The sequence below is a fragment of the Culex pipiens genome, chromosome 2 (assembly GCF_016801865.2).
Source record: "Culex pipiens pallens isolate TS chromosome 2, TS_CPP_V2, whole genome shotgun sequence".
In the NCBI taxonomy this organism is placed as follows: Eukaryota; Metazoa; Arthropoda; class Insecta; order Diptera; family Culicidae; genus Culex; species Culex pipiens.
Genome location: NC_068938.1, coordinates 83,740,567 through 83,767,406, shown reverse-complemented (window position 1 = coordinate 83,767,406; position 26,840 = coordinate 83,740,567). Strand labels below are relative to the sequence as shown.

General features: G+C 38.9%; 1 protein-coding gene across 2 annotated transcripts in view; it reads right to left on the bottom strand.

Moving 5' to 3' along the window:
* The window catches only part of LOC120426263 (epidermal growth factor receptor), a 213,138-nt gene that overhangs the window by 46,506 nt on the left and 139,792 nt on the right, over positions 1 to 26,840 (bottom strand). Inside the window, exon 1 of one of the 2 annotated variants that reach the window (XM_039591004.2) lies at positions 8,568 to 9,681. The exons of the other annotated variant lie outside the window; for it this stretch is intronic. Within the exon in view, the coding sequence (XP_039446938.1) occupies positions 8,568 to 8,781 (214 nt within the window). The 5' untranslated portion in view covers positions 8,782 to 9,681. Of the gene's footprint in view, positions 1 to 8,567; positions 9,682 to 26,840 lie in introns of those variants that run through there. 2 annotated transcript variants of the gene reach the window in all.

Genomic DNA, 26,840 nt, shown 5'->3' with positions numbered 1-26,840 from the left:
TGAAATTTGCCTTTTAAAGCTAAATTTTAGACCCAGAGTATTGCCAAAAAGTTCAAACATCTCAACTAAGACATCTCCAGAACAGGTTTAAGCATTGGTCAATATCGCGGGGTCATTGCTGCTCAACCCCTCTAGGGCTTCACCCGAAGAAATTTGAACAACTCTACGAATCAAGCCACCAAATCTTCACCAACGACTCACTCCATCAGCGGGATTCAAACGTGCCAGCTCATCGTCCACGGTTTTCGATTAGAAAATTTGAATCTTGACCGACGACTTGGACTTCCCCCCGTCTAGGGTGGAAGAGCGGTACGGCGTGGGGTCCGTGGACCCCGCAGGAGGTACTGCCCGCGCTCTCTATCTGGCGTGTAAATGCTTTTAAAACATAAATATAATGTTCGGAATATTAAAATCATTTCTGATGATCTGTTCATCTAGTTCGGGCAGAAGCTTTTTTTTTGTGCAGCATCATCATAGTCGTCGCGCGCTTCTTTTCTGGGTCTTGCAGCCTCACTTCTTTGTGGTGCCCACGGAATCTCCCAGCCAGCCAGCAGCAGTCTACGAACACAGCAAAGAGGAACCCATACAAGCGCGACGACTTGAGTCTGTGGAGTGTTTTTGTTTTGAAGTTCGAGTCTGCACCAATACACAGAGGCGGGGAAACGTGTTTTGAGCTGGGTTACGGCGGGCAGGTTGAGCTGTAGTTGTGTGGCGGGTACAGGTACGGCTCAGGTAAGCTGATGGAAGGCTCCTAAACCACTCTCTTGGGTATAGTCTTTTCCAGCTTCGAAGACCTGTGAGCCTCTTTGATATGTTTCGTCTTGGTCTTCTTCGGGATCTATCCGAATCTCGGGCACAGCGAGAAGACGTAGAATAGAGAAGATAAATGTAGCCTTTTATGCGGCCTATACACGAGGAGACTTTTGACTCCGATTCTCGGGAGACCTTTTAGAGGTGGAAGGGAAGAAGAAGCGATGTATGTTTTGAAAATTATACACCGAAGAAATGCAGGCTCATCATCAACGCCTAAGAAAAACGTTTCGTGCGTAATAAAAAGTGTGAATGTGATACGAATGCTGGTTCCCCTCTAATTGCTGACTCTTGGACGGCGAACGGCTTCGAGTCCAGAGCGGGATCGTTAAGGTCTCCGAAGGGACAACCGGGCAGTAACCGTGTGCCATAAATCTCAAGAACTGTAGCGAGCGCTTGTTGCCGACGAATTCGTTGAAGGTAGTAATTTTCCAGTTGCACATAGAGCACACTGACGACGACTCCGCGCCGATCGACAACTCCCCTGAGAGATCGAAGATAAGGCGCCACCGCGGAAAATGGCCTCACAGCTGCCGCCACCGCCCTGTTGGGGCGGATAATTAGAGCCATTTGCGCATGCGATTTGTACCGCGAAGCGGTTCAGATCGAGATGCAATTATCGTAATCGCGACTGAGGCCGCGCGTAGGTTGACGATGAAGCTATCGAGATTGACTGATATCCGAGTCGACACGAGCACACATGTGTGCTGACAGTTGAAGGAATTTCAACGACGGTCCTCCCTTCTGGCGGGTGCAATTAGCCCTGCGGGATTGGCGATGGGACTGTCGAGATTTGAAATTGGTACCGGGATCGCCGCTTGAAATTGGCTTCATGTGTGGTTTGGAATGTCTGCGATCTTCGAAACTGAAGACGGTGAGAGTTTGTTGATTGTTTGCCCTAGATATCGCGGACCGTACCGTAAACTATCATTATCCGTAATCAAGTTGCTGCAGTACGTACCGCACGAATAGGTGGGTTTCCGAAACTGTGAGTAAACAAAGGTGAACTGCATCGGAACTGATAAGAAATGATAGATTGGTGCGTGTAGCGAATGTGTAAGCTTTCTGGAGCAGTCGTGTAAGTTGCCGAGTTATCAATTTGAACTCGATCAATACCGGTTTGACTGTGGAGCAATAGGTTTGTTTAGGGCAGTTGCAGGCTTCATTTTGAAGCCCATGGAACTTGAATTGACCTGCAACTGCGATACAAGACTTTGAAGATTCAAATTAATTGAATATATTTTTTTAATATGGAAGTACAACTTTACCGTAAAATATTGAACTATATTCAGTTTTCAACCAATGGATAGCACTTATATTGTTTTAACATACACCCATCTTAAACAACAAAGTGAAAAATTGATTGCTAAGTGTCCCGATTCCCCTTAACACCCAGGATACCATGTCCCCTTAAAAACAATATTTTAAAAAGGAAAAAAATATCTTCTGTTGGTTTTCACCAATTTTGAAGAAACTTTCAGGGCAGCTTCAGTTTTTAGTCTAATTTTGAATGACCTTTGAGTTGGACCTGGATTCCGGATTGTTCTGGATTTATCATGGTTTATGGTTACTCAATATTTTCCTTCAACAGTATTAAGTTTTAGTGTAATAAACTAAATTTTGTCAAAAATGAATCCTCCTGTGCATTTACAGCTTATAATGATACCTCCAGATTGCTCCGGGAATCCCCGTAATCGGTTCCGTAGTACAACCGTGGTGGACAAAATCTAGAAGTCACGGAAAAAAGTCATGCAACATGTCAATAATACTGACTCTGGGGAGTTGATAACTGCCCATTAAAAGAGTTCCGAGGCCATCCGGACACTTTGCCCACCTAGAATCGGTAAATCCGGAACATGGTCCATGGTAAGAAAATGTTATCTGTAATTCACAAAGTTCGCCAAGTCAAAATACATCTACTGGCTCTGAAAAGTTGAGTAATATGCCTCAAAAGATTGTCCGAGACCTTCCGAACACTTTGGCCACCTGGAACCGGTGATTCCGGAACATGGTCCGTGGTAAACACTCTAAATTCACAAAGTTCGACATGTCAAATTACAACTACAAGCTCTGGAAAGTTGATCAATACCCCTCAAAAGACTATCTGAGGCCATCCGGACATGTAGACCACCTGGAACCGAAGAATCCGGAACATGGTCCATGGTAAAACAAATCTTATCTGTAAGTTCGACATGTAAAATTACATCTATTGGCTCTGGGAAGTTGATTACTACTTTTCAAAAGAGTGCACGGAGAAAAAAGAGTTCCCAAAATCGTGAACAAGCGTTCATGAATATGGGAACCTCGAACAAAATGTTCAAATTTCATGGTACGTTTTTCAAAATCGTACCATTTTCATGAACGCTTGTTTACGATTTTGGGAACTCTTTTTCTCGGTGTGTTCAAGGCCTTTCGGACATTTTGGACACCTAGAACCGCTGAATCCGGAACATGGTCACAAGAACTTGAAAGATCAAAATCTAGCTGAATCGTGTAGCTTATTTATAAGCTCGAGGCTGTTTTCAAGGCAGTTTAGCCTAATTCCATGCTGTAAACAGATATTAACCAACTGATCGCTCACCCGTAACGGAACTCGCTCGCTCTGGAAATTGCACCCTAATATTAGGTCACAAAATTCCCGAAAACACACTGAACCCTGCGCCGCCTGGCGGCACCGGCTATTTACGATTACGATCCACATTAGCATTCTAAATTGTGTTGATTCGCCGAGTCCAGGACCATTAGCATAATTTGATTTTAGCATTTTACAACGGCGCACTTTCCATAAAATTCTACAACCCCCCTTAAAACCTCAACAAAAACGCACAGGGATCAATTTCACCACGTTTGAGAACCATCCTCGGAGCCATCTCCCATATTGCGATTTTTTTTCTCGCCAAGACTTGCCTTAGTAGAGCAAGGAGCACAACAAAAAGTGACCCCCCGATCCCCGAGGGGTCCCAACACAATGAGGCGTCGTTTTTTTCTGCTCTGAGAACTTTTCGCGTCCAATTTGTATCATTAATCTCGGAAAAGAGAAAAGCGGAGCAGAAGCAGCAGAGTTCCCCCTGCGAGCAACGAGAATTACAGACCATCGCGTCGAGTCCGGGGGATGAGCCAATCTCCAGCACGGCACCAACCGCGGGTTCTGCACGGTCCCCTATAATTTATCTGGCATCTCTGCCTTTGCTGGCGAGCTTTTGTTCTCCCCCCTCGAACTCACTCCAGCTCCCCGACCTCCTCGGAATAAAACATAATCTTTATGATTAAACACGATTCGCACGTATTCGTGAAGCCCGGTCCGCGCGCCTGGTCCCGAAAATAGCTATCGGGCAGACGTGATCTTCGATGTTCGCCGTGCTCGCCAGGATCTGCCTCCTTCCCGGAGGCTGCCCAAAATAATGGTGCGCTGAACTCGGCGAAGAGCGCGGAGTTGAGCGGTTATCAACAATGGAGCTTTTGTGTTCGAGCCGGGGCGCTGCTTTTGTGAGCTTTGTCCGCGGACTTTGGGACGCCGACGAGCGGGGGGCCTCATTACGGGGGCTAGGATCTAGATGCCGTCTCGAAGGGGTGACCGCGGGCCATCCGACGGAACGAACTGTGAAATTTATTTCTCGACGGGTTAATAGCATAGAGCAGAGGAGGTTCTACGGGGTACGCCGAGGTCATTGAGCGCGCAGACCAAAGGTCGAACGCTGGTATCGTGCCAATCGTTTGCAGAGATTGAGAGCCCCCCGAAGTCATGACTCATGGAGTCGCTCGTAGAGGTCTCGGGACGAACGTGGCTTACGCGCGCGATCGCGTTTTGGCCCGTTTTGTTGACGACCTCGTAAGTGCCGTTTCGACGAAGTCGCGTCGTCATCGCGCGAATACCACACAGTCGTCGAAGGCGGTAGACCGGTTCAACGCTTGACCGGGTGTGCGTAGATCGTTAATTCGTGAACCCCTTGGTGTAACCATCATTCTCTCAGTACAAATCGAGATCATTTTGCTCTCAAAAGTTTATTGACCATTTGAAAATCGCGTTGAACCAACCTAACCTCCCTCTCCCAAGCGAGCCGTTGGCGTAAAGTCCAAAAGGACTTAAAAGTTTTTGTTTTGCTGCGTGTTCAAAACCAAACAAGCTCTCTTCATGGCCAGGGTACTAGGAACTAGCGTTGTGGTGGTGCGGTATTCGTGAAGAGAGCGGTCAACCAGCTTAAGATACAGCCAGGAATTTGACGGACTCGCGCGGAGATCTCCTCAAGATTGCTAGAGAGTTGAGAGGCGAGTTCGATGATTAATGCCAAATGAATTAACCTTTTAAGAGCCGGGTGTTCGTGTGGATACCAACTCAGGGGGAGATAAGCCGTAAAAACGGCACCGTTTGAGCGTTGATTTTTTGTGTGAAGAGGATGAAAAGTTGTCTGCGAGGATGTTTTACGAGAAGCCATCAAGCTGTGAGGAGTGCGAATTAACTCATTAGAGAGATGGTTATGAATGTTGCTTGGGTGAGCTTTTATCGAAAGGTAGAGATATATTTGGAAATGTCAACGACGCAAGGATGTCGAGCAGACCATGGGAATCGCTGAAATTCTACCCGAACTTGGCTCGTTATCGTTTAGTGGCAGTAAATGCGTTTAATTGTGCAACTGACATGGATCATTCTTATCTGAGACGTCAATAGTGTCTCGGCTGAAGGTATCCGTATCGACGCCGTCCAATCAATCGCAGCATTGTTGAGCCCAGCAAAATTAGCAACATAAATACCTCCATAAAATCATAAACTTTTACGATCGCTTTCGCATCGATCGCTATCACACTGACATCGACTGTTTCGAGAAATCCCAAGTTTGTCCAAACGGTCTCGCTGCTTCTGTTTACCTTAGAGCTCCGTCCAGAGACGCACGAAACTACGCGGTCGACGTTGTTTGCTGATAACACGACAGAAAACCTCAAATATGCTCGTTTTCTTCGGTGTTTACCCCCAGATATGAGGTAAGTACTGGGTAAATCTCACCCCCGGGGAATGTATCGAACGCGTTGTGTTTGGTGAAGGGGTTCGACGCGGGGATTTACGGTGGGTCGTCGTGATATGAAAATCTTTGTTGGTTCAAGTTTTTCGTTTATCTACGGCGTACGCACACTTTCGGTCGAGGTGCAGTTGTTTGCCGCCGATGGTCCAAGTCTGGCTTAGTACGGTGAGCTGGACACGGGCTTCGGGAAGCAAACAGTCGCGGAAGCGAGGGCTTTAAGGGGTCTTAAATTGTGGGGAGGGGTTGATATCGATGAGGTACTAAGTTTTTTTTTGGGAAAAAACGTGTTTTGGAGCCATGTCAAAGTTGCAGAAATAAGGAAAAACGGTTCATCCCAAGTCATTTGAACAGCATTTTGAAAAAAATTCAAACGAATCGAACCGGAGCTAATATCTTTGGAGATCTGGTAACTCTATGTTATAACTAAGTTCCACGAGCTCCATAAAACGTATTCTTGCTCTGTCGAAAGTGTATTCGTTATAAACCATGTTTGATTAAAAATGGTTTTAAGGAGTTCGCAAAGCTCGATGAAAATACAATCCCAATTAGAGTTATTCTCTAGAATTTCGCATTAATTTCGAATTTCGAATAAATCAAATCAATAAGGAGGTTCAAAACATTAGCAAACTTCATTTTACTTAAGGAACAATAATATCATAACTTAACTAATATTTTGCTAAGTTTTGGTAGAACATAACTGTTACAATGTTTGAAGCATTTTGTGATTAAGATTGCTTCAAAATTTTGAAAAATTGGTTTGAAATTTGATATTTAATTTTTTTTGCATCCCCCCCCACCCCCTTCCTTTTTGTTTTTGACCAGAGCCGAAGAACAAAACTTTAAATAAAATATGTTTGTACCAGTTTTATAGCTAAAGTTGTCTTCACAAAATTCGTATTTTTATTCTAATTTTCATTTTTATTCATAGGGCATGATTAAAAATAAACGACATGATTTTTTGAGAAAGGTATGATTTTTTTTTATATGAAATATCAGACGTCAAACAGAATTCCAAAAATCATTTTTAGATGCAAAAAATGCAATTGAAAATTACTTTTGCTTTAAAAGCAACGTTTTTGATGTTACAAGAATTTTCAAATAGTAGTTTATGCAACAAGTTGCAAAAAGAGGGTTTTTTCAGCACGAGTCGTACATTTATCCAACGAGGTTCACCGAGTTGGATAAATACGAAGAGTGCTGAAAAAATCAAGTTTTGCAACGAGTTCCATACAACATTTTTTGCAATTCCAAAAAACACACACTGAGTGAAATTTTATGTCAAATTTCCATGTATTTTGTCAATAAATCGTGTAAATCAAAAAAATGTTGAAAAGTGTTACTTTTTGAAACAAGTGCTGATAAGTTCAACTTTTCAGCACCCATTTGAGTGCTGAAAAGTAGAACTTTTCAGCATTTATTTTGAAAAGTGTTGCTATTCGATTCTGTTATTTTTGGTACAGAAAAGTAGGCTATTTCGTCGTTCAAGAATGACAGGAAAAGTATGTAGTTTCACGACGGGATTGCAAAAATAAATTATTCGACACATATTCAGATTTTTGCAGATCAAAAATACTGAACAAAGGAAAAGCAACCCTGCAAAAAAAAACATTTTTTGCAATTTTTTGACTTTTCACCAATTGTATCGAAAAGTAAAATTTTTATTTTTTTATTAGATCGATGAATTTATTTAACTCACATTTTGAGGTAAAATTCCGTTCAAAAAAAAAATCTTTTTTGCAATTCCGTCGTGAAACTACATACTTTTCCTGTCATTCTTGAACGACGAAATAGCCTACTTTTCTGTACCAAAAATAACAGAATCGAATAGCAACACTTTTCAAAATAAATGCTGAAAAGTTCTACTTTTCAGCACTCAAATGGGTGCTGAAAAGTTGAACTTTTCAGCACCCATATGAGTTTTTTTTATTGACAAAATACATGAAAATTTGACTTAAAATTTCACTCAGTGTGTGTTTTTTGGAATTGCAAAAAATGTTGTATGGAACTCGTTGCAAAACTTGATTTTTTCAGCACTCTTCGTATTTATCCAACTCGGTGAACCTCGTTGGATAAATGTACGACTCGTGCTGAAAAAATCCACTTTTTGCAACTTGTTGCATAAACTACTATTTCTGAATTGCAAGAAAAATTGTAAGCAACTTGCTTCAAAACTTGATTTTTTCAGCACTTGTCGTTTTTATTCAACTCGGTAAACCCCGTTGGAGGAATGAACGACTCGTGCTGAAAAAATTTTCTTTTCGCAACTTGTGGCATGAATTACTTTTTCGAAATGACAAAAACTAAAAAAAAATTGTACCAGCCTTAATAAAAATGATTTCGAAATTTTTTAACGAAGAGCAACTCTTATTTTGGACATTTCCAGATATTTGGCTAGATTAAATATTGTTAAATTGATAATTGAGCCGAGCTCAATAAGAATTCTTTTCAAAGCAAAATATTCGTAAATGCATGGAATTTGATAAAAATTTCCATGGAATCATACCGTACCGAGTTCGTTTGAAAAAGTAAACGTACTTCTTTCATCTCGCCGAATTTTAACTAACTTCAACAACTTCAAGATTTGACCAATTTTAGATGAAACAACATTCTATGTTCCAAGCTCATACTAGTATTGGGATTGACTTGAAATCAACAAAATACATTTTTTCCGTTAAAGTTGTAGATGTACTTAATCATTAGCTCTCCAAGCCAAATTTATTGTATTAAAAAACTGCAACTTACTTTTCCCCTTCACGAACTCGGAGTTTTTCTCCTCGAGCCGCTTCATCTGCGCCTCCCGCTCCATCTGGAGCCGCTGCTGCCGGTTCCGGTACACCTCGTACCCACTGGGCCGTTCCCGGCCGTCAACGGGCCCGGCCAGCGACAGCAACATCAGCAGTATCAGTCCGGTGCCCACCGTCAGGGTCACCGCTATACTCGTGTTGTATCCCTTCATGATACTGTCCGCATTACTCCTATTTTCTGCTTGATCTCTTCGACTATTCTCTTCTTGAAACAGCAGCCTCGGGCGCGAATTGCCTCAACTGCTCATGACTTCTTCGAGTGGACACTTCTTGGAATTCAGACACAATCACACGAAACGAAACGTTGAGGCAATAAACCTTTCCGTTTAATTCGCACTTTGACTTTTTTTCGAAACAAATATCACGAATTATTTACATATTTTGGTGCGTTTCAACACTTGTGTGCACACATACAGGAACGCACACGTACACTGGGTTAGCCGTAGGCTAACATAAACAACCGATTGGTCACACAAGTGCGCGAAGTCGACGATCCTCGTGTGTCCACAAAGGCGAACGTGTCACCGAGGACCGATTCTGATTTTTACGACTTTTGCTTCAGCGGGCACGACTCCAGCGAACCGCTACAGTACTGCTTGAACTAGTTGAGTTGAGCTGCTGATAATCCACACACGTTCTCCAATCAACCGTTTTGCCGCAAACGATCCCCAGTCGATCATCCCCCGCTCGTCATTTGTTTTAATGAGTGCACCCCATAAGCACTTGGATTTTGCGCTCTTCTCCCCACCACAAAGATCCACGAGCCCCCGAATCACCTAACCTAACGGTTCCTGTTTCGATAGCGATGCATGAAACTCCGCTCCGCGCGCGATCGCTCGAAACAATTCAACCCAAAACACAACACAACCTCGCCGAAACCGTTTGGCGAACACAACAACAAAACAAACCCGCAAACAATAACAATAACACACGATCGTTGGTGGAAAGCCCGGAAAAGTGGAACCTCCTCCTCCTCCTCACAGTACGGAAAAATCGACGGGCCGCGCAAAATACGAACGCGCCTGCGCACCTTCTAGCATTGTAACTCGTACTAAAAGCTAAACAGTGTTAAATGTTTGCGCGAACCCAACTTTGCTCTCTCTTGAACTCGCTTGTCAACACCAATACCACGAAAGAGGTGCCTCGGAGGATCACCGTGCGATCGAGCTCAGGTGAGCGCTGAAGGTGTATTGGTGTTGGTGCTGCGCACAGGTGAGAGAGCTCCACAAAAGAGAGAGCGAAGTTGATCTCAACATGAAGGTAGTGTGCGTGAGGGCGACCACTTCGACGTCCAAGACGAGAGTGCGGATTAAAGTGAAGGTGGAGGAGATCAAGGCAGGTGAGGGCAGGAGGGTAAGGTGAACAGCAGTGTGTAACCAGATACGCACACTGGAAACGACGACGTTGCCTGAAAAATACCTTTGCTCTCTGGAGTGGCAGGGATTCTTGAGCTGGGCTTACTGGGCGAGGAAAGGAGACTTGAAGGAGTTGATTCTCGCGTGCGGTTTTGGTGCATTACGGAAAGGGAGGACGCAGATTGCAGATCGGGTTGTGGGTAGAGGGAGGGCAAGAAGTTATTTTAAGTTCAACTACATGTTGCTTACATTCGAATTGCAGGAATGCAATCTTGAAAGGTTTTGCTGGTCTAGCTTTTGTTTGCTTTTAATTTTAACAAATTCTGTTCGGCGAATGGCACGGATTTTTTCTCCAACCAGAAATGATTATTAGTAGTTTTAGACTTAAAGTCATTATTTTGTTAAAACTTGATTTGGGTTTGCAATTTAGAATAATTTTAAACAAATTCTTCAGAGTTTTTGTGTGCTTCCAATCAAACTTTACTGACCAACAGCAAAGTTATGAAAAAGTATAAATTGTATCAGACTTGTGATGTGATGATACAGCTAATCCCAGTTCCGGGTGGTTAGCTTTTCAGACCACCAATGCAAATTTGCCTTCATTTGTCAATAAAAATGTGGATTCTTTGTTTATGTCAAAAAAAGATTTTCGATGGTTGTAATTCACATGGATGAATTCCCAAATCAAATAAATAATCATAATTTTACTGCTGAAAAGATCTATTGAAGAATAATCCTTGTTTATTAAAATGCATATCGTTGCAAATGAGATTCAGAGATTGCACACTGTATTATCCATTCCAAGTATTTTTTTAATGACCCCTTTTCCACATTTTTTTTTCTAATTATTTATGCTCATATCATTCTGAAATATAATGGAGATTTTTTGGTAAAGAAGGCCAATAAAAATATTTTCAAAGACTTTCAAATTTACATAAAACAATACGAATAGGCTTTCGAGTTGAGTTCAATTTAAAATTGTTATGCAATAAGACATAAATTTAAATTTTAGAAGATTAAACTAAGATTAACCCTCTACAACCCAATCCCGCATCTAGGCGGGCTTCAATCTTAAAATTCGCCAAAAATCAATTTTTAACCAATTTTTCGATCTCTTAAATGCATTGGAAAGAAGAACTCTTAAAATTTATGAAAATTTTAGTAAAAGTATGCCTCTATGACTTTTTAAATAATTTAAATGAAAATGGTTTTATTCTACAGTAAAAATGTGAAATTCAAAAAGTGACTTAAAATTATGGAAAAAATAAATAGGCAAAAGTTAATGACAGAAAGTGGTACAGTAAACAAGATAAATGCAAATAAAGTCACTAAAAATGAAACAAGAAAAACATAAAACAAGAGAAGTAAAGTATTCTGTAGAACAAAACTTGCTCAAGATGATCTCCTGAATAATAAAAAATCATCGAAAAAAATATTTGAGCAGTTGAGGGTAAAAATATATTATAGAACTTGTGCGCTAAATGATTTATAATTAAGAAGAGATACGAAAAATTAAATAAAAACATAAAACCAAAAACTTCGTTATCCCAAGTATTGTAAACTAAAAATTAAATTGAATTTGTTTTAGAATGATTTTCAATATAAATTTATTTGACAAAAATGAAGGCAAAACATAAATTATTATTTAAATCTTGAAATTTAATCTGGCATTTTTGATATTACGACACGACCCGATTAAATTAATCATCAGTTCTGAACATCCCAAAAATAACCTATTCTGGAGCAGCTAGAGAAAAGGGCGGACAAGCATTTTAACAGTTTAAAACTATTTTGCTAATTTTCAAGCTTCAGGAACCTTTTCACAACTAGCTACCTCTCAACACTTCGGGGTTTGCTAAATAGTTACTCGTTGCCTTGGAATTTGCAAAATAGTTGCAGGTGTCAAATTGCGTATGCGCCCTTTTCAAATGTTGTTCCAGAATTTTAATAAATTAAGAATATTTTGAACTTTTGAGGTTACCGGGGATATTGATAAATTACAGATTTTTTTGCAAACGTAAACTGCCGTTCTACGCATAATTGTGCCATGTTCAAAAAAGTGCAACTGAGAAAAACGCGATTGAAATTTTTCGACCGATTTCTGTGTTTCTACGCATAATTGTCCCGTGGGTTCCTATTCGCCCTACGTGTCCCTAATCACCCCAGTTAGAAGTTTATCACCCTTTTTTGTGATCCTCTTGCTATACAACAGGTAAACAAGGCATAATTCTTAGTAAAACTAATGATTCCGTGTAAGAAAATACTTGATGGGACAATTATGCGTAGAAGTTCAACGATGGGACAAACAGACTTGGTGTTGTTTTTGATGAGTTTCCGAACAAAGTACCAGATTTTATGTGTTTTTCTTAAAGTACACATCAGACTAAACTTAAAAATGGCATAAAGTAAAAATCGTCAAAAACTGACATGGGACAATTATGGGTAGAACGGCAGTAAATACGAATTAAATACTAACGGAATGCTATGGAATTAACCGATCTTGGTAGAAAAGTGTTAAAAGTATCAATGAAAATATTGATGAATTCGATTGTTTAAATACTCACAAAGTATCATAGTTTTCTATATAAAAATAAGTTGGAATCGGAAAACAGACTGCATTATTGGATTTCTAGGAAATTTTTACACTAAAGAACTAACATTGTTTTCTTAGTTACAAGTTTTAACAGTTATTGAAAGGGAAACCAAAAATATTTTTTGATTTATATGTATGATAATTTTCAATAAATATTTTTAAAATAATATTTAAGACAGAGCCGAATGGTTTTTCTCCAAAGTTTGTGTGAAGAACCAGGGCGGTTCGTCGTTCTTGCTTACAAATCAGTGTAATTAGTGTAATAAATAAAGCGTTTTGTAATACTTTTTGTTTTTTTAAGAATCAGGCTAAAAATTAGTTTTAATTTTTGTTGAGTCTCAACCAAAACCAGAGTTAAGGGTCGAAAACTGTTTTAAAATTTTTACCAGTCTAATGTAGTTTTTTATTTGACAAATTTGTTTATTTTCTGTTACGAAGCATAACGAGCAATAATTTAAAAAAATAGTTTCAATGTTATTAAATCTCATAAAATTAAAGTCATCACGCAAAAATCTCTTTCTTTTGTCCACCTCAATACAGAAAGGCCTATACGCAAAGTCTTATGCAAAAATCTCTAGACCTCCAAAGAAACAACAACAACAACCAGCCCATGAAACCCCGTAAAAGTTCGCAAGTCTATGCTATGCGCGCCTTCGCCACAACCCGGCCAGCCCGAGCCCTAAGACACACTCAACGTTAAGGTAAGAGGTCTCGTGCGGTTCTTCACCACGTCCGTTCGCCCGCCAAGCCGTCGCACACTTTTGCGGCTTAGCTGAGCGCGACTGGTGGTGGTGTGCGTGCCAACTCCACTTTTATGCTACTTCACCAACACAGTGGCGGAAAATGTGGAGTTATTTGGCGCAAGATATGAGTACAACAACAAAACGCCTCAAAACAGTTTGTTGGAAAAAGGTAAGAATGCAAAAACAAAAACAACAAACCTGGCGAGAGCCATGATGGCCGGCCAAGATCGGCCTCACGCACACTAGCGAAGCGCAAAGTGATCCTCGATCATCTCGCTCTCGTCGTGGGGTCCAAAGGTATGCTGCGTAGAGCGCGGATTGCGGGTCTTTCGAGAGGTTTCTGATCACTACGCGCGCGCGCTCTCTCTCTCTTGAACGCGCTCTTTAAAAACAAGTCGTAAGATCGTTTCTCGTTGCAGCGAAAGAAATTGGGAACCTATTGTAAGCGGGGTCTCTGCAGTGGCCCTTGCGAACCTGAGGTTCTTGTCCCTAAATCTCCAACTTCTACAACACTGATTCCATCCCGTAACTCCCAGTCCCGCAGGGGTCTCTCCCGATATCTCCGATCTTGCATGACTCCGGGGTCGCCCTCGCGCCGCGGTGAAGGTAAGAGTGTTCCAAGACCCTAGACGTCGGTGAAAACAACAAGCCCAACCAGGTAAATCCGAGCGTTTTGTGTTGTTGTTGTTGTCGTGATCTTGTTGACTAAAAGGTAACTCTCTCGCGCTTGTAACCCTTGCGGCAAGCTGGATTGGGGATACCGCCTCAGTGCCTTGACTCTTGACCACTTCTCGAGTGTGCTTCGCTCTCTCCCGTCCATGCTTCTAGCTGAGGATTTTGGACAGCATCAAATGCGAGCTCTAAAGCATGTACCGTTTCAGAGGCCAGGTGAAGGTGGACTCTCTTTCTCTAGCTCGTTGGTTGAGTATAGCTTTTTTCGTCCGGATTGGAATGCCATCTCGAATCACGGCCTGTGGATGGATGGAGGGGTGGACACAGGTGAACCAGGGCAAGGCAAGAGGGGAAAAGATCTGAGCCCGTGTTGTGTTGTAGAGGGAGAAAGAGCTGGAGGTTTTAAGAAATAGTGCTAACAAGCAGCATTCGGGACGGGAAGAAGCAAAAAAGAGCAACAAGCTAAGAAGTGGGTAAAATGTTGGCAAAAGGAGGTTTGCAGAAAGCAGCCACACAGCCAACATGCAAAAGCGTGATTATTGTTATTACTTTTACTATTCCACTTGGAATTGAATTATGTTGCGAGGGGGGGAGGGTGACGGCGGTGAGGGAGGGAAACGATGTGATTTCGCTGGATTTTCTGGTGCTGTTAGTTTTGCTTAAATTGCTGGCACGTGTAATTGTCCAAACTTTAAAATTACAGCATTGGTCAAAAGGAAGACTTTTTTGGTGTTTAGCTATTTTTCTGCATATTCCCACTTATTAGAAATACAGGGAATAAGGGGGGCATGCTGCACAACTGGTGCAAAATACACTTTTGATCGAATTTTCCTGGGAAATATCATAAAAGTCAAAAGATTATCATTGCACAGACTTTCTACCTATGTTTGAGAATCATTAATAGCAAAGTTCAAAACCCAGTTTCGGAATCTAGACATTTTCTCACCTTTTTCAGAACCTCAAATAACCGACATTTCTTACCCAAAGAATGATTGAAAATCAAAAACTGTCTTTAGAAAGTAAATATCAGATATCTGACAATTTTTTTTAAATGCATAAAAACAAGCTATTAACAATTACAGTAAAAATATCAAAAATAAATGCACTTAGATTTTGGTTCAGGAAAAACCTAAAACAATCAGTCCTTAAAAAACAATTTAAAGCTTTACAATACATAAAATGTTAAGGTTCACCTTGGTCATTCTCCACCAACTCACACAGAGTGCGTGCCAGAAATTCCGAAAAAAACGTATTTTTCATAGAAAAAAAAAACTAAGGCGTCATCCATAAAGTACGTACGCTCTTAGGGGGGGAGGGGGGGTTACCGTTGGTGTGACAAGATGTGATCAAGGGGGGAGGTAGGATTTGCGAGACTATGACGTCACGCTAGGTTGTTTTTTATGATTGTATAATATTAATTCGAAATGTACACAATTAAATTAAATCCTCTTTTCTAAAATTGTTTGCTTAGTATAATTTAGAAGAACCGTCATCAGGGGTGACATTGGGTCTGAGGGGTGAAATTGGGTCATACAAATTTCTGCATTTTTGTATGACCCAAAACTCACCCCAGACCCATTGTCACCCCTGATGACGGTATCACATTATAATTTATTATATTGTCACATTTTTTGCAGCTGGAACTTCAATATTTTGCAAATTCTTGCTTGATAAAAATAAATGCTTAAATGGTTTGAACTTATTAGATACAAAGCTGTGAAAAACAGTTTTCTAGATTTTTTAATACTTGAATGTTATACCAGGTCTTATAATTTTTAAAAGATACAAAACTGTTTTTTGTTTCGTAATGTTTATTCTAAAAAATGAATAATTAGAATTTTTTTCATATTAAAATTGGCAAAAATACCAAAATTATGAGAGTTTAAAGATATAAAAACTATAAAAAATCCCATCGAAAACAAGGGAGGGGGGGGGTCTGGCAAAATGTGACGTACTTTTTGAGGGGGGTTCAACCTTGTGTGACAAAGTGTGACATAGGGGGGAGGGGGGGGGGGGGTTAATTTTGGCCGATTCTTGCGTGACATACTTTATGGATGACGCCTTAATACGTTTTGAAAAATTCTGCCATTTTCCGGTTCTTAACTGTTTAACAACTTGGAACATATCCTTTGAAGGGAAATTCAATGTAATTTTTAATTTAGAAAAAAAAAAAATTCAAAGTTTCATTTTTTTTCTATGTTCAGATTGGGGAAACTTTTCCCGATTTCGTGTGAGTTATTTAGTTTACAATAAATTCAATGTCTAGAAATTCATGTAAAAGTGACAAGTGTTTTAATCGAAAAAAAAATTTAAAATGTTGAAAAGATTTTTCAAAGTTGAATAATTATGTTCTCAGTTTCTTTTAAAGTTTAATTTTTTTATGTTATCATTTTATGCGAAATTCTTGAAGAAGCAATTTTTTTTGTAACATTTTGAAAACTTGTTGACTTTATTTTGTCATTTTGACGAAAACTTTTTATACATTTAAAAGTCATGATTTATCTACCTAAACAAACATTTTTTTGCTTTTTTCAGCAAATTCCCGACTTTCTCCGACTTACTTTAATTAATTGATATTTGTTTTGTTTGATTAGAAAAGGCGTCTTTATTACTAGAGATATTGGAAAAAATATAAATAATTTTTATACAAAAAATCTAAAAACATTTTAAGATAGAACATCTAATTAGCACTCTAAAATGACGTTACACATATGTCATCGCACATAGGCATATTATGGCGATTTTTTTTCGAACAGTGTTCAATTTTAAATCTAATAATACTAAATCTAAAAGCTCAGAAAATTAGTAGCAATTTTCCATATTTGACTTTGCTTGATGCTTTAACATTGTTAAAAAATGTTTTTTTTTTCAGTGTCAGCCCGCATTTTTCGGCTCGCGAAATCTCCAAAACTATTGGTTCGATTTCAATCTTATAAGAGAAACTTTTGTGAAACTTTTTGCTGTTATCAACAAAAAATATTTTGAACTATCAGAACCAAGAGTAACTTTTTGAAAAGGCAGAAAATACTTGAATTTGACAATTTAAAATTTTGGGGAAGATTTATAAATTTGGAAACGTTTGACAGAAATTTTGTAGGGATGAATATTTTTTTTCTGGGCAGAACATTCCTTACAATACAACTTTTTTCCAGTGAGATGATTTTGTAAAACCACATTCAAATTGTTTTGAATTTATAGAACATCGTCTTAGTATAAAAATTCAAAATATATTTAAATATAAAATAATAATAAAATCATTTGCAAAAATATAATTATGAAAATTCATATGGCAGAATTTTGCATACGTTGACAACTTTTTTTTTGTCGCGATCTCAAGAAGTGTTTTTTTAATGCACACGTTTTTCATGCTGATGATTTTTTTTTGCAAACAATCATTTTTGAGCGCACAAAGCCGACATTGCACAACTGGTACAGTTTATTTTTCCTAGAAAAAATAATTCCAACGTAAACACGCGGCGGCAATCAACACCACCAATTCTAGTGTGTTTAACGTAAGCAAATTATTTCGCAAACGTGGTGTCAGCTACTCCTTAATGCCCCTCCCCTCCCAAGTGGACTAAGTAACTTCCATGAGGTAGCTCAGCCGCGTACTTTCCGCGCCATCTAGATAACGACTCTAAGCTCGGCAGCTGCTGCCGGTCGAGTTTGCTGTATGCTAATATTTCAGGCCCTTCTACTAATTCCCGGTTACTTAACCCTTTAAACTTTTTGTATTTCTGTAATATTGAAAGATATTTCCCATGAGTCAGACAATTAAAATTTGGCAAATAACATGAAGAGCTAAACTAAAGTAGTAAGTACCTTCGAAAACTACAAAATCATTTGAAATGTCGAGAAAGTTCCATTTTTTTCTCGTAAAAATCCTTATCAGTAGCTGAGGTACGTTAAGGGTTAGAAATCGAAGAATTCTTCTGCGCGATAACAGCTCAGGAATCCCTGTATTTCCCCTAATATCACCGATGTTCTTGGAAGTTTAGCCGTGAGAAGCGCGTCGTGCGATTATTGCCCGTTATTGATATTCCACGAAACGATCGTAAATAAATGGATTTGATCTTAAATGGCTGCCTTTTTACTTCTAACTGCGACTCAGGTAGTAAACAATCAAGCTGTTCATCAGAATCGAGATGCATCATCCCAGCCAGATCGAGTTCTGAACGCTAGAACGATAAATACATGAAGGCAAGGCTCTTAATGAAGACTCAGCTTGATTGATTGTCGTCGATTGTCCACGCATCAATCAAACGTGGAGTTTGAAAAGGGCGTATAAAAACTTTTTACCAACATTTGCTCATACAACTTTTTGAAACGGTGTGATTAAGTCTTTCATCCGACTCAGGTGCCTCGGAAAGTCCCAGTGATCAGAAAACAGGTTGACTTTTGCGGACATAAAATCAGCATTTTGTCTCTCGAATTGGCCGCTTTTTTTACATCGCCGGCAGATGTCTTCTATGCTAGCGATGCTGATTTTTACGAGCTTCGAATATTTTAGCGGCCGTCGTCGAAATGTGTTGTGCTGTCGCGCCCAGCAGGGTTGCCAGCACGCCGTACGAAATTATGATATATTTCGACCCGAAAGGTGACAAAATAAAAGCGCGTTTTTTTTTGCTGTGTGGCCTAGCGCTGAAGCATTAATATTTATGGTTTTATTTTTGGAACCGTTTAAGGTTTTCTGACAACGCAAATTTCACCTGTTTGCAGTCGCGTCGCATTAATTGAGCTTTTAGGAGCAGGATTAGAGCTGACCGCACGAGCAGCACATTTTGAGCGCGATTCGTGCCGTCAGCTTCAACGGACTGCAAATTTCCAATTCGCGCAGATTTGAGCAGCACCGTGAAATTTGAGCTTTATTGGGCGACATTTAATTAAGCTGGAGCCCCCCAAAATATGCACACGTACCTTAACCGCCGTCACGAAAGGACCTCGAGTGTATTTTGTGGGGGGGTTATTTGATATCGCAATGCCGACGACGACGACGACGGCGATCAAAACGGATCGCCCATAATCGTAAGTCTTTGGAAGTGATCACCGCGGAAAATAAAGGAACAAGCTTTGAAAACGGTTTTGGAAAAAAAATTGAGAATTATAAATTCATCCCTCCCAAAAAGCGCGGTCTGGTTTCTGTTAGCAAGGTTGTCGGTGTCGCAGACTTTTGCCTTGGCCAAAATCAAACTCGTTCGACGACGAAGCGAAATGGAGTGTGGATTTTGCCAGCTTCTGTGGGCCCTCTAAACAAACCCAAGTAACTTTTTTTTCCAGGAGTTCTACAAGAGCTCTTCTAGATAGCTACAGCATAGCAGTTTGGACCAAGGTAGGATAAAATTCTCTTCAAAACTTTTTCAGGAGTTTGGAAGAGTACTTGAAGAGAGTTTTATCCTACCGCGGTCCAAACTGCTATGCTGTCGCTATCTTGAAGAACTCTTGTAGTACTCCTGGAAAAAGATGTTACTTGGGAAATGTTTCAAATATGTTTAGGGGGTTGCTAAATCATTATATAATTATTTCAGTATTTGTGATGTATAAAATCTGATTTTTTATCAATAAAATATAAAATATGGTTAGAACGAATTTATACGCCACTCTTCTCAATTCAACATTTGCCGGTCAAACGTCACCGCTAAATGAGCTGTCACTTACCACATTTGATGGTTTTCAGTTAATTTTCTTTCTGTTTTCATAAAAAATAAGCTTTTTTTAAAAATGCCTCCTAATTTTTGGAGAATTTTTTTAAGGAAAAAGACGACATGTACCTTCAAAAATAAAAAAAATACATTTTTTAAGATGTCACTTTTTTTTAATGAACTGTTCATTAGAGTGTAACAAAACTGACTGTTGTAATTTTGCTTGGGAGTTTTTTTTTCATTCTTTAAAACATGAGCAGTTCTTAAAAAATAACTAACTTAATCCACCTACGTGGTTGGAGCCTTCCTCATTTATTTCCAACAATGGCTGATGTGATGGAATTGTACAAACATTTCATCTATTTTTCAGATCCGGAATAAAAAAGTACATAAATATCACTTAAGTGGCCATACCTCGAGACAGGGTTGCAAGATCATCAATGTTTTGAACTTGTTGAAAAGATCTTTTGTTAACCTAACCAACGATGGGTCGGATGGTGGATCCGGACATAGTTTACATACATTTAAGTGAGATCCGGCTTCAAAAAAGTGCATTAATATCACTTATGTGGGCATATCTCGAGACATGGTTGCCAGATCTTCAATGTTTTAGGCTCGTTGGAAAGGTCTTTTAATAACTTAACCAACGATGGGTTGGATGGTGGATCCGGACATAGTTTACATACATTTAAGTGAGATCCGGCTTCAAAAAAGTACATCAATATCACTTAAGTGTACATATCTCGAGACAGGGTTGCCAGATTTTCAATGTTTTGGACTCGCTGGAAAGATCTTTTGATAACCTAACCAACGATGGGTCAGATGGTGGATCCGGACCTAGTTTACATACATTTAAGTGAGATCCGGCTTCAAAAAAGTGCATCAATATCACTTATGTGGGCATATCTCGAGACAGGGTTGCCAGATCTTCAATGTTTTGGACTCGTTGGAAAGGTTTTTTGATAAACTAACCAACGAGGGGTCAGATGGTGGATCCGGACCTAGTTTACATACATTTAAGTGAGATCCGGCTTCAAAAAAAGTACATCACTATCAATTAAGTGGGCATATCTCGAGACAGGGTTGCCAGATCGTCAATGTTTTGGACTCGTTGCAAAGGTCTTTTAATAACCTAACCAACGAGGGGTCGGATGGTCGATCCGGACATAGTTTACATACATTTAAGTGAGATCCGGCTTCCAAAAAGTACATCAATATCACTTAAGTGTACATATCTCGAGACAGGGTTGCCAGATTTTCAATGTTTTGGACTCATTGGAAAGATCTTTTGATAACCTAAGCAACGATGGGTCAGATGGTTGATCCGGACCTAGTTTACATACATTTAAGTGAGATCCGGCTTCAAAAAAGTGCATCAATATCACTTATGTGGGCATATCTCGAGACAGGGTTGCCAGATCTTCAATGTTTTGGACTCGTTGGAAAGGTTTTTGATAAACTAACCAACGAGGGGTCAGATGGTGGATCCGGACCTAGTTTACATACATTTAAGTGAGATCCGGCTTCCAAAAAGTACATCAATATCAATTAAGTGGGCATATCTCGAGACAGGGTTGCCAGATCTTCAATTATTTAGGCTCGTTGGAAAGGTCTTTTGATGACCTAACTAACGATGGGTCGGATGATGGACCCAAACATAGTTTACATACATTTAAGTGAGATCCGGATATATGTGAAAACACATTTTTATACATAACTTTTGAACTACTTATCGAAACTTCAATCTTTATAAAACTCGATCTATGGGACCCTAAACCAAGTCGAATGCAACAGGTTCGGGTCAAATCGGTTCAGCCAGTGCCGAGAAACATGAGCTAGTTTGTTGGTCACATACATACATACACACACACATACACACACACATACACACAGACATTTGTTCAGTTTTCGATTCTGAAAGGTTTTAAAAAGACCTTTCTAATGAGCCTAAAACATCAAGGATCTGACAATCCTATCAAAAGTTATTAGCACTTAAGTGTTATTTATACACTTTTTGGAGGCCGGATCTCAGATATTTCAATGACAATGATGTTCGGGTCCATCATGCGACCCATCGTTAGTTAGATAATCGAAAGACCTTTCAAATGAGCCTAAAACATCAAGGATCTGACAATCCTATCTAAAGTTATTGACACTTAAGTGTTATTTATACACTTTTTGGAGGCCGAATCTCAGATATTTCAGTAAAAATGATGTCCGGGTCCATCATGCGACCCATCGTTAGTTAGATAATCGAAAGACCTTTCAAATGAGGCTAAAACATCAAGGATCTGACAATCCTATCAAAAGTTATTGGCACTTAAGTGTTATTTATACACTTTTTGGAGGCCGGATCTCAGATATTTCAGTAAAAATGATGTCCGGGTCTATCATGCGACCCATCGTTAGTTAGATAATCGAAAGACCTTTCAAATGAGCCTAAAACATCAAGGATCTGACAACCCTATTAAAAGTTATTGGCACTTAAGTGTTATTTATACACTTTTTGGAGGCCGGATTTCAGATATTGTGATAAAAATATTGTCTGAATCTTCCATGCGAACTATCGTTGGATAGGTATTTTTTATCAGACCTTGCCGATGAGCCAGAAATATTGATGGTCTGCGAACCATATCAAAAGAAATGAGTAATAAAGTTGATTTGTTAAACATGTTAAGGGGGAATGTTGCTATTATTACTGAATGTATTGACTTTATGAATATGAGGAAGGCACCAACCACCTAAAGGTGGATTAAGTAACGTTTTTTTTCAGAAATGTCACATTTTGAGGCACTCTGGCCACTGAATCGTTTATTTTCCATATCATTGGCGTGTAAACCAGATCCTTGCGCATCTTTTGGTATATATAACATTGAAATTTGGAGCACCCTGGAGCTCGGTACAAACCTTCAAAGTTTGGCATTTTTTCGAAAAATTCAAATGCAAAGCGCCAGCTCCTGTTACGCCCAATCAAGCTCATATTTTGGATTTGGGCTCAATACGCCCACCGGAACAAAACCTTGATTGCCCGCCAAAAAGTCATGTTTGTTACATCCTACTGCTCATGTTAGAAATAATGGAAAAACGACCCTTTAATGGTGCACATCAACAAGAGCTTTTGCACATAGATTTTTGGTGCAGACATTTTAGTATTTTTGAAAACTACGGGAACTATTGATATATTATTTTATTCATCCCCTAAAATCAGATTGTTGTAGGATTGGGTCCGTTAGTTTGTAAATTTAAGAATAAGTAGACAACAACAGATCAGATTTTTTTTAGAGAACTGCTCATGAATAAAAAAAAACTCTCAAGCTAAATTACAACCATTAAGAATAGTGTGTTTCCACAGAATGGACAATTAAAACATTTTAAGATGTCTCACTTTTTCATCTAGAAAACTTGATGAAATCACAACTTATAATGTTATCACGAAAAAGGAAGTTACGATATTTATTTGAAAGTGCTCATTATTGAAAGAATTTACAAAATCAAACAAAAAACATTAAATTCTTAAAAAAAAATTCATTAAAATATTTAAAAAGTCTAAAATACATGTATTCTTTGTCAAAAAAATCACAACAGTACACAGAAATAATTGCCAGCAATAGTTTTTCTGTGTACGTATAATTACCAGTACTGCTTATGCATCAAATAAACTTGATATTACCATTAAATCTGCCCCAAGTCAGCATTAAATCACCTAAAATAAGCATTAAACCAGCTTTCAGTCCTGAAGTCCATGAACATGCAATATTACAGACCCCAACATCGCAATATCGATCACCCCATCGACACCCACCCCAAAAACCCCTGTCGTACAAACTGACAACCGAAACGGCCCCAACGTTACCTTTCTTCCTCAAAGATTTCATTGGAGTGTGAACTTGTCTGAAGTTTGCCGTCATGCTGCGGTTCGCGGTTTACCTGACGAGACCATCTTCTTGGAATCTTCTCCCGTTACCTCGATGGTCGTCGTCGCCGCCACCGCTGCCAGTTTGGGGAGTCTCGCAATATTAATATCGATACTTTATGGCCGTCGTCAAATTAATAAATTAATGCGTGCGTGTATTGGTGAAGGACCCGGCGCGAATGTTAAGGCTTTTTCCAAACACTTGGCACATTCCTCGAGGCTCCCCAAAAAAGACGACGACGACAACCGGGCAAACTTCTCACATTATAAAGTTTTATTTTATTGGAGTGTGGAAATAAATTCCACGGAGAATTTTAATTACTCGAGAGGCGACGGCATCTTCCTGACTTTTTATAATGTTGGACGTTTTTTGGTTTTATTTTATGAGCTTAACCACTTAGCCAAATCCTTCCAAATGAATTTTGTTTCATGTTAAGATTTATAATCAGCAGAAAAATTCAACATTAGTTATTTGAGATATTTTTCTCAAAATTAACGAAAGCTCCCAAAAAGCTCGGACCCAAAACGTCGCACCAAGCTTTTAAGACACCGTTTTTTGTGTTTGTGTGGAAAACACGCATTTCACAAGCGATTAACACCTCGCCGGCGCCCCAAAGTGGCCATAACAAAACGGCTTCATCCGTTTGTGCACAGCCCAGAACAGCTGAAAGGTGGTGGTGGTGATACACATTAAACGCCACTTCATCGCCGCAGATGATTAAGGGGAAGTTGTGAAGAGGGAGGAGGAGAGTGAATCGTCCAGTTAGAGCAAAGTGCTGTTGGATAGTTGTTTTATTGCTTTATTTTTAACTTTTTTGATTTAAAGTATTAGCTTACCGTTGAATTTTTATTTTCAAATGTTTTTGAGACGAGTTCAATATAATTATTTGAAGTTATGACGTCAAAGATCAGATACGTGACAATCAAATTTACAACATTTTTTTTGTACAAACAAATTCCACATCTCCAAACAACCACTAATGTCTTCAAATGAGTTCAAATTAAATTTGCACCAATTTGGTTAAAGTTTATCGCAACCAGCTCCAAATTCGTTCAATCAACTTTCGAAATTTAAGATCGATTACCGCTAATGACTTACGCAACGCTTGTGCGCCAGCAGCACGTAGAAATTGGTGCAAAACATCTGTGTGGGGAAGCTCACCTGCAAAAAAGAAAGAAAGAAAGAAATTGAAAACAGATTAGTCTCATTAATCGAAGCTTCATTAGGGGGAAACACTTAGTAATTAGTGGCGTTTGGAGGGCGTAGTTGGATATCCAAATTTGGATTCTTAAAAAAAGTTTTTTGTTGTAGCTGCCAGATGCTAAAAAATCTTTTGTTTCGTACAATGTTTCAGCGAATCAAACAAAGATCATTTTACTACAATTCAGTAACAGGTATCTTTCCCCAAACAATAGTTTACCTGTCAGTTTGTTTCCTTTATACCAAACAAAACGGTTCTCCGTGCAACAGGTGATTTTATTGCTCCCCTCCGCAGGAGGAGGAGGTTGAAAAAGATTATAAAAGATGCAAATGTCATAATTGCTCGAAGCGGCAGCAGCAGCAGGGACAACGCTCACACAAAGAATTTGTTAAAGTTCCACTTTTTGTTCCATAAAATTATACGACTTTTGTGCTACAGGTCGTCGTGGCTGGTTGGAGAAAATTCAAACTCAAAAGATCGTAAAAAGGAGCAGCACGAAGGCAGGGAAAGAGAGTGTCAGCAAAACGAAGCCACCGTCCGCCAGGTAATTAGAAGAGAAGCGTGTGCTGTAAAGTAAACACTTGCCACTTGGAGGCTAATTAGAGGTAAACGAAGCGGGAAAAATTGTAGGATGGAAACGCACTTACATAAAAACACATATACAGCAAGAAAAGGGATTTTTGTAGCAGCAAGCTGCTGATAAGAGACAAAAACTTACTCAATCCACCGACGTGGTTTGGTGCCTTCCTCATATTTTCAAAGTTTATGACTAATTGATTATTTTTTTATAATTTATCCAGTGAAATGGAATATGATGGCATTAAATAAAAAATTTGGGTTAATCATGTAACATGAAGCAATTTGCAACAAATTTTCAAATAAAGCTTTTGAACAAGTTATTGAAACATCAAACAATTTTAAGTCGATTCTGAGTCGATACCTAACATACTACATACTGTATTTTGTTGGAAACTTGTGAAACTAATTTGAGTTCAAAAGTCAAATTTGGATTTGACCACAAGATTCTATTTCGTTAAACAAACTTGTGGATAAAGCTCAACATTTTTTTTAAAGCCTTACGAAAAATCCAGGATGGAGCAACAAAAATACTAAAGTCATTCAAAGCCCATTTTATTGAAAATGAGTCTAAACGACAATATTTTCAAACAAAAAAAAAAAAAAATATGACGGCTATCGATTTTGAAGACCATTTTACAAAAAAGTCTCCTTATTGACCATCAAGCAATTCTGACACTTCAGACAAAGGCTATTTTGAAGCCAGAATAAAGGTTTATTATTTTCTGTGCCAGAATTTGGCACATTTTCTGCCAATTTCGAACATCTTTTTGATTCAAATAAATAAATTCAATTGAAAATCTAAAAATTTAGTAAATGTTTTTTTTTCTGAAAATGTAAATTCAACTTAATGAGGTTGATAATCATTTATACAATCAGAATTTAAAAAATCAGTGAATTTACTCACTCCCCATCGCCCTTGCTAAGTTATCGATTGGTTCATTGGTCCAATCTTCAATGTTCGTGAAGCAAATTTATAGGTTTTTTTTTATATTAAAAAATATATGTTCAGAGGTGGTCGAGCATGTTCATGACTTCTACAGGTAAAAAGTAACAAAACATAAGATTTTTTAGTGGCTATAACTTGGAAACGTACGATATTCAAGTTTGAATAAAATACTTTTTGATTACAAATTTGGTTTTACAAATAAAAATAAAGTTCTGCCAACTGGGGCGAATCGGGACTACAGTCTGAATAGGGACATCACATTTAAGAGTACTTAAAAGCTTTAAATTTGGAAATGAATGCACACTTTTTATTGCTCTGAACCTGGTCTAACCGAAATCACTCAAAAATATCAAAATATTAGGCTGCAAAATTGCTAAAACTTCTATCCTGATTCGCCCCAGATGGCGATTAAGCAAGTTTTTATTTAATTTTTATTGCACGTTTTTTTTTAAATAAATTTCTTTGATGCAATTTTTGGTCATCATAACCACATCCAAAATTACTTTTTTTAAATAAGGACATTTTTTTCTGAGAAGTCCTGATCAAAAAATCCATTCACAAGATACAGA